At 51.5% G+C, this 8,504-nt stretch overlaps 4 protein-coding genes across 4 annotated transcripts; 1 reads left to right on the plus strand and 3 right to left on the minus strand.

Annotated features, from left to right (window-relative positions):
- Nucleotides 1–208: 208 nt before the first annotated feature.
- Nucleotides 209–2,566, plus strand: LCP9604111_9113 (putative phospholipase A2 (PlaA); the record flags this gene model as incomplete). The annotated part of the gene is made up of 1 exon (XM_039077332.1): nucleotides 209–2,566. One exon carries the CDS (start codon nucleotides 209–211, stop codon nucleotides 2,564–2,566), a length of 2,358 nt encoding a protein of 785 aa, XP_038924953.1.
- Nucleotides 2,567–2,892: 326 nt separating this feature from the next.
- Nucleotides 2,893–4,599, minus strand: LCP9604111_9114 (putative phosphatidylinositol-3,4,5-trisphosphate 3-phosphatase; the record flags this gene model as incomplete). Its single annotated transcript, XM_039077333.1, has 3 exons — nucleotides 2,893–4,400; nucleotides 4,458–4,542; nucleotides 4,597–4,599. 3 exons carry the CDS (start codon nucleotides 4,597–4,599, stop codon nucleotides 2,893–2,895), a joined length of 1,596 nt encoding a protein of 531 aa, XP_038924954.1.
- Nucleotides 4,600–5,015: 416 nt separating this feature from the next.
- LCP9604111_9115 (uncharacterized protein) lies at nucleotides 5,016–5,450 on the minus strand (the record flags this gene model as incomplete). Its single annotated transcript, XM_039077334.1, has 1 exon — nucleotides 5,016–5,450. One exon carries the CDS (start codon nucleotides 5,448–5,450, stop codon nucleotides 5,016–5,018), a length of 435 nt encoding a protein of 144 aa, XP_038924955.1.
- A 688-nt stretch (nucleotides 5,451–6,138) lies between these two features.
- LCP9604111_9116 (pentatricopeptide repeat protein) lies at nucleotides 6,139–8,208 on the minus strand (the record flags this gene model as incomplete). Its single annotated transcript, XM_039077335.1, has 2 exons — nucleotides 6,139–7,524; nucleotides 7,588–8,208. The coding sequence occupies 2 exons, from the start codon at nucleotides 8,206–8,208 to the stop codon at nucleotides 6,139–6,141; spliced, it is 2,007 nt and encodes a 668-aa protein (XP_038924956.1).
- Between the last annotated feature and the right edge of the window lie 296 nt (nucleotides 8,209–8,504).

Consider the following 8,504-nt stretch of genomic DNA (forward strand, 5'->3'; position numbering starts at 1 on the left):
CATCCAGTCCAGTGATAAGGAGCTCCGCCACGCTAGTCCAAAAGAAGTCAGGCCCAGTCCGGCCTTGTCACGTGAATCCACGACGTCATCAACCCAGGGCTTGTTCACAGGTAGCTTGCAAGAAAAGGCAGGCGGGGCTTTTGCAGTCCTTCAATGGACCCCCTGGATGCAGCAGGTCTCTTACTTTGCCCTAAACTTCCCGGTCACAATGGGCACTGCAAGGACCACTCGTCTGTGGACGGTGCCCCCTGCTGCCCTAGCTGCATACACTGCGGGGGAATGGTCTCAACCCAGACAATCAAGAGCTCAATATACTACTTCTCGAACACGATACAGCAATTATTCAGAGTCTGGAAAGTCCAATGCAGGCAAAGACGATGGATCCATCTGGAACAACATCAGCCAGAAGCTAGATGAGGTTAAGCAAACCGTTGGCTCCGCCGAGTGGGCGGATGTGGGGAACATCACAGACTATATCATCCCAGATTGGACGCGATTTCTACCAGCTACTGCCAAAAAGCTCCAGCGGGAGCTCTCCCTATCTCCCGGCTCATTGGCAGACGATATTTGGAGGGAGGCACAGGACCCTGATATCAACCCTGAGATTCTCCGCGACGCCAAGGTACGAGTAAGTGAGGATCTTTGCAACGAAGAGCAGGCATTTAGACGGCAACGACAACGGAAGGTTGTCAAAGCATTGTCATCTTACCTCAAAATACCCGTGGAGGACATCCACCCCGAAGACGTACCGGTCATTGCGGTGTGTGGCTCGGGAGGTGGTCTGCGCGCTCTAGTTGCAGGCACCGGATCGTATCTGGCAGCACAGGAAGCAGGTCTGTGGGACTGCATCACCTACACGGCTGGTGTCAGTGGCAGCTGCTGGCTGCAAACCCTCTATCATTCGTCCATTGCGCAGCAAGACTTCGACAAGCTTGTCGACCATTTGAAGAATCGTCTTGGTGTTCACATTGCATTCCCGCCGGCAGCTCTCAATCTCCTCACTACTGCGCCGACAAACAAGTACCTTCTCAGTGGGTTTGTGGAAAAGCTGAAAGGCGATCCTGGTGCGGACTTTGGACTGGTAGATATTTACGGATTGCTGCTTGCAGCGAGACTATTGGTCCCGCGAGGAGAACTGGGAGTCTCCGGTTTTGATTTCAAGTTGTCGAACCAACGAGCCAATTTGATAAATGGGGCTCATCCGCTTCCAATTTACACGGCGGTGAGACATGAGATTCCCGTCGAAGCCCTCATACAAAAAGATCAGACCAAGAAGAATCCAACGCCTGAACAGTTGGCGAAAGAGTCGCGACATGAAGCATGGTTCCAGTGGTTTGAGTTCACTCCCTACGAATTCTTTTGTGAAGAACTGAATGCCGGAATCCCCACCTGGTCTTTGGGGCGTCACTTCAACGCAGGCCGCTCTGATGTTTCCGCTGACAATCTCCCCATCCCGGAGTTAAGGATTCCCGGGCTCATGGGTGTTTGGGGTAGCGCTTTCTGTGCGACTTTGTCTCACTATTACAAGGAGATCCGGCCTCTGGTCAGCGGCCTGGCTGGATTTAGTGGAATTGATTCTCTCATCCAAGGCAAGAACCAAGACTTGATCAAGGTGCATCCCATAGACCCTGCGGCTATACCCAACTATGTTATGGGCATGAAAGATCAGCTGCCCGACTCCTGTCCGGAGTCAATCTTCCGAGACGAGCACCTGCGTCTCATGGATGCGGGAATGAGTAATAACCTGCCAATCTACCCACTCATCCGACCTGGGCGCGATGTCGATGTAATTGTCGCATTTGATGCGTCTGCGGATGTCAAACAGGAGAACTGGCTCTCTGTGGTCGATGGATACGCCAAACAACGTGGTATAAAAGGTTGGCCTGTCGGCGCCGGATGGCCCAAACATTCGAGCCTCAAGGATACCGAGAAAGCACTGCGCGAGCCAAATAACATCACCGAGGGGCAATTGACAGATAAACTCGCCGACGCTATGGATACCTCTGAACCCCCACCCGATGATCAAGAGCCCAAGGCCGGCACAGACCTGGGCTATTGCAACGTTTGGGTCGGCACCACAGCCGAGCGAACCTCGAACGACGAGCCTCCGCCATCCAAACGCCTATTTGATTCTTCCTACAACGAAACCCCCTCCGAATCCGAGTTCCACCTGATGCGCCCAGATGCCGGCATCGCGGTTGTCTACTTCCCTCTGATTCCCAATCCTTCCGCACCGGATATTCCTCCCAAACCTAAAACTCGTCCGCGTGCAGCTGCTCAGTCCATGCGACAGGATAGCTCTCAAACCAGAGATCCGGAACTGCCTCTTGCTCCACAGCCCAACTCGATCGACCCGGAAGTTGATGATTTCCTGTCTACTTGGAACTTCATCTATACGCCTGAGCAGATTGATTCTGTCGTTGGCCTTGCAAAGGCAAACTTCTTGGAGGGTGAAGAGCAGACTCGTCGTGTTATCCATGCTGTCTATGAGCGCAAGAAATCCGATCGCCTGCGGAAGGAGGCGGCAGAGCATCGGAAGAAGATGGAAGGCTTTGTGCCTCTATGATTCTCCCGTCAACTTCCACCGGACAAAACACGACTTTGGTCGAAGCTGCATTTAATACTACATTGTTGTAAATATAGACGACACTTTTTGACATTTTTACCTCGCATACCCATGGCCTTTCCTTTCATTTTCATTTTCAGTTGGTTTGAGTTAGATAGAGCTTGACCTAGACCTTTCATTTATGTATATAGTACAGAGCAAACGACCTGTGACAATGATGAAGCATAGAAGAGATCCAATGGTACATTCATAAATGCACTATGCACTATGTATTACTTATGCACTTGTACAAGTTCTAGCTAATAATTTCAGAGCTCTGATCGGTTTTATCCTGTTGCAGCACCATTCTTCTCAAAATTCGTCTTCACTCCCTCAAGCTCTTCACTATGCACGCTCTTGATTTTGGCCTTCCGGCCCTCATCAGTAGTCATCTCATCGTCACTCCCAGCAAGACTAACATCCTGACTGTCACCCGTCTGCTTCCGCAGTCCAAGTTCCTTCTCTAGCGTATGTCCCAGCTTCTTAGTCTTGTCCGAGATACTTGTAGCAGTACTTTTCTGCGACGAAGTCTCAGAAGGAGGCTGGTTCTCCTTCTTATCCCCGTGCGGCATTCCGCGCCAGTCAGCCGGCTCGCGTTCATGGATGGAATCACCAGGTTTGGGCTCGCTGATCGCTACCGGCGCGCTATCTTCGGTCTTTTTCCCTTTCCCTTCGCTCTTGATAGCTGCGCTGGCTTCCACCGTCTCCGTCGCGGGATACCGCCATACAACTTTCAGCTTGTCTAACGCCCGGATCCCCTTCCTCGCACTCCCCTTGATCCCATCCATCGCCTCCCATTCTGTCTCGAAGACGCCCGAGTCGTGTTCGGCGCCGCCTTCGAAATATGGGTTGAACCATACGTGTGCGATGGAGGTTACCATAGCGAAGCCGGTATAGGATGCTTTGCTGCGACGCTCGAAGTCGATATTCACATCCGAGCTAGGGACAATGAGTGGCTTGTGGGGTTTGTAGAGAATTGCTGAGATACTGTGGTCCTGCGACGATAAGCCGGAGATATCAGATCCCGATACCGTCGGGGACGAAGTCGCAGGCGAGGGAATTGGATTCTTGATCCTGGAGTCCGAGTTAGGATCTGGCTTGGTAGCCTCTTGTTCCTCAGACGTCGAGCCCCCGTCTTCAACGACGGTACGCTCGTTCCGATGGAACAGATGAAAACACTTAATCTTCTTCCCCCCGTCCACATAGCCCTCCACGGCAACCTTAACCCCATCTTTCAAGCCCCATATATGCACCTCCAGGATCTCCACCGGCCGCTCGACATACTGCTTCCCCAGCTCATTCGCCCACTTATCGACATACCCGACATACCGCAGCTGGCTGGGGATGCTAACGCCGCTCCCGAAACCGACCCGCATGCGTCGATCCGTAAACCGCTGCAGCGCGTCTTCCTTCTTCCACCCTTCCTGACTAATCAGATATGCACACGCGATCGTCCCGCTACGCCCTTTGCCTGCTTTGCAGTGCACGACGGCGACCCGTTCGTTTTTGTCTGTGTCTGGCGACTCCTTGCCCTCGTCTAGCCGCTGTAGCCAGTTCCGCATGCTTCCCATTATGACGGGGACATACGCGAATGGCGGTGGGTGGTGGTCTGGCCAGGGGAAGTGGTGGATTCGTCCGTAGACTTCTGAGTCGGGGTATCCTGTACCTTCGGCGCGGAACTCCCAGATACACCATTCTTTGCCATGTTTCGTGTCAAGGAAGTTGACTAGTGCGTCTAGTGGGTTGCGGTAGGCGCGCTTTGGGTATGTTGATGATGGACCGGAGGTTGCGATGACTGTGGAGTATGTTAATGGGTGTGTGTATTTTGGTGTGGGATCGATAAGGATGCTACCATTGTCTGTCACGTAACAGAGATCTAGCCCTGCTTCTGGGTGGTGTTGTCTTGGACCTGCAACTATCTGGCGGAGAATTGATGACTGGCACATTCCAAGGTTAGCAGTGGGACGGTTACTGAGCTCGAGCTGGCATACCATTGACAGAGTGTATAGGTGTTTATAATTTGTATATTCCACCAGAAATATGTGGTAGAAAAGATAATATCCAAATCAAAACAAGCACGGGGAGTTCTGTTATTTTCGCGGATGATGTCATCCGGTGAATTAAGCCCTCTTGGCTACAGGTAATCTACTAACTATATTCGACCCCGGACCTTTATACAACAAATACTACTGTAACAACTATATTGCAGCAAGAAATTTAATTCCTTTGTACACCGTAGAGTCATAGACTAAATACACAAAATATTTCCATCAGAAAATCCAGAAATTTCTAATTGAGCCACATGTCGCGTGCCCATCCAAGACCAATTGAGACCATCCATCCATTACATTAGAAAAAAACAGCCAAATCCACGCAATAAAAAGCATCACAGGTCCAGACTAGTAGCAACTTATGCAATGCCATACTCCTGAGTAGGCTTCATAACAAACTGAATCGGGTTGTGGTCAGGGACGGTAACATTCTTCGCGCCGTGCTGGTACCAAGTCGCGAGGGTATTGTCACTGAGCTGGGATTTCCAGGTGTGAGTGACATCGACATTCCAGACCGGGTTTTCAGCAGGAGAAACAATGGTCGTGATGTTCTTGTCGTCGCAGAGGACCCGCTCGTCTGTGACGCCGCTGCAGTTGGTGCGGAACTTGGGGGTCATTGTGTTCTCGCGGCCGACAATGTCGTATCTGTAGACACAGCCGCCTGGGGAGCAGCCTATGGTGAAGTTGGATACGCCCCAGATGATGTCGTCGGTGATGGTCTTAGTCTGTAGGCTGGCGGGGCGTGCACTGGCTAGGCCGGCGAGCACGATTGGGAGGATGGTGGTAAGTTGCATTTTAGATTATGAAATTGAATTGTTTTTGGTAGAGAAGAGTAGGATAAATAAATAAACAATTGAGTGGTAATTGGGTGGTTGAATAGATGAAATAATAAGGAGGAGGTGGGAATTATATACTTAAGAGGCGGCAGGCGTTTACCCTTCCCTGACGGCCGCCCTTGGCACTCGGAAACTCACGCCGATCACTTTCAGGGGAATGTGGTGAATGACCTCCCAATATTCGATACAAGAGAACTCGCTTGGTTTCTAGAAAGCTTTCGAGCCATCGAATCAATCGCTTGACGTTCATAAAGGGTTTATTGTCCGACAAGTTACCCCATGATCGTCATCGAAGTCTTTCAGCCTGACTATTTATAGTACATGGATCCACAGGGAACAGGGTTCATATCAAGGCGCCAGGTGTTTGCTTCTTGTGAAGATGATTTGAGAACAGAACAGGGCAGTAAAATTGGCTATGATGCTGGGGCAAAGTTGTGGGTAATACAAGTGCGAAGAGAGGATATATACATACTGACCGAAGTCAAAAATTGTGTGACATGCCCAAGGGATAATTGGTGGTCTTGAGGAATTGTGTGGCGTGTATTAGCTGCAGATTCGAGGCAACATGCCGTCAAGGAAATGATTATTCTGATCGATTGCCCTCGAGGGACAAAGGATTCCACCAGTTGCACAGTTGCATGTTTCACTAGGGCTTGGCAGAGCCATTGTCGGTGCCACTGGCTTCCCACTCATCCCAGCCCTCCTCTCTCATGTTTTGCTCAATGGCCAGACGACGGCGTTTCTTCTTTCGACGCTCTTTGTTATAATCACGTCGCTGCTCGTCCGACATGCTCAGCCGACGAACCGCTGGCGGTACAGGGTGCCAACCGGCTTTCTCGTTCGCTTCTTTTTCCCTCTGTTTCTGCTGTAGCTCCTCATCTAGCTTCTTCACATCGTCCCGAATGAGAGGGTGATATTGCAGTCGCATCGCAAACTCGTCCACAGACCCCGCACAGATCTCACGGATTTCCGCCTGCGTTTCAGGGCTGAGACTGGCGTCCCGCTTGATCAGGTCCTGGAAGTACATGAAACCGGACCGGAAATTCCCTGCATCCAAACACATCAGGATGATAGACTCGAATGTAACACCGTTCGGTACCACTCCAAGTGATGCCATCTCTTTCACCAGGAACATGCCCGATTCGCGGTTGCGGGCCGTTCGGCACATCCGAATTAGCGCGTTGTAAACTCGGACGTCGGCGCCTTCCGGGCATAATGTATAAAGCTCTTTGTAGAACCCAACACCGTCGTCCACCACAGATGGATCATCATGGGCATCATGTTCACAGAGATCCGCGATGACACGTACAGAGCCGATGGGAATGGTTCGTTTCGCATTCTTCAACCGCTTGAGAATCTGCCACGCCTCCCGACGATCAACTTTACTCTGTATCATATGTGCAAGAACACGCTCCGTCGAGCTATCTGTTAGGGGAATATGAGCTTCGTGCATGGTGCAAAGCGCTTCGAACGCAGCAGGCAGATTGCCCGCTGTCACGTGCGTCTCGACAAGTCTTTCATACTGTGTGCGCTCGAGCGGGATCCCACTCTCACCGAGGTAACGGAACACAGAGCTCGCCATCTCCGTATCACCAGCATTTGCAGCCATTTTCAATACGTCATCGCAGACTTCAATGAGCGGATGCATGTAGCCCAGCTCTACCATCCGTCGCCACACGTAGTGTGCCATGGGGTAATGGCCGTGCTTCCCTGCCTCGGTCAACACGTGCATCCAAAGCCGATGGGTCATGTCGTGGCCCTGGTCGACGCGCGCACGCATCACATCGTACACTTCATCCAGCTCTCCGTGGTCGCAAAGCGTGTAGACAATTATACTGTGTAGCCAGTTTTCCACAAATATATCCTTGCGCTGCATCAATGCAACGTGCTCGAGCGCGAGCTCGATCTGGTTCTCGCGGAGAAGACCAGCCGCCACAAAATGCCATCCGGCTGGGCTCAGCGTGAGCCATCGGTCGCGGAGCTTGTTGAGGATTTCTTGTCGTAGGAGGTAGTCCGGATGTACAGCTAGGACCTGTATTGGAATTGCATCGTTAGTTTCGCTGCATATGTAGCTCGCTTCAACCAGATAACCTACCTGCAATGCACCGTGGAGTGTCCCAGAGTCTGCGGTGATGCCATTATTCTCCATTTCCTCCAGCAGACCTCGCACAAGCTCCGGCGAGCCCCTCTCATTATCGGTATTTGCAAGAATCAGCGCCTTGTAGTGGCGAGCATTCGGCTTGACATGGCGGTCCCGAATGAGAAGTCGTAGGATCTGCGTTATGTGTCGAATGTTCGGCTTGTTGTCCATTGCATATTGTAATCGCGACTCGAGCCCTTCGTTCGTTTTACCTAGAAGGTCGTCTTGCACCTTATGTGTTCGTGTGTATAGCGGGCTCTTTCGTCGTGGATGTGGCCTGGCGTATGTTGGATCTGGAGATAGGCGAGTGTCACGGAATTCATTCTCACGTGGCTCCCGTGTTTCGCTCCAATCATTATGATGTGCTGCATTATATGAGAATTTGGAATCATCGCCGCCTGAGGTGTTGTAGCATCGGCGCGAACCTGAGCTCGGGCTAGGAATCGAAGGTAGTGGGTATAGCGGGTTTCGACCCTTGGATTTGGGGAATGCCGTTGAACGACTGAGACTCAGAGCTGTAAATGACGGACAAAGCGAGTACCACAGCCCATCGAGGACCAACGCCCGCCGCGACATATCCGCTTGTGGCTAACTGATCGGAAGCTTAGCCTCCGCGGATTTGATCTGGAGTTTGATATCACGTGACATCCTCGAATATTCGCTTCTTGGATTGCGCGGGATTTACAATGAAATAGGTAAGTCAGGTTTGGGTTTTTGGAACATAAAATTTAGAGGTAGTTGTAAATCGACCAAGTGACCCAGATGCCGTGAAAATACAGAGCCAGATACGCCACGGCCATGCTCGATCAAACCGTTCCACCAGACCTTTCGAGCGACCTCACCACCGTCTCCTCCGGGGGTATCTCGTTTGC

Source organism: Penicillium roqueforti, assembly GCF_015533775.1.
Source record: "Penicillium roqueforti strain LCP96 04111 chromosome Unknown scaffold_41, whole genome shotgun sequence".
Classification (NCBI taxonomy): Eukaryota; Fungi; Ascomycota; class Eurotiomycetes; order Eurotiales; family Aspergillaceae; genus Penicillium; species Penicillium roqueforti.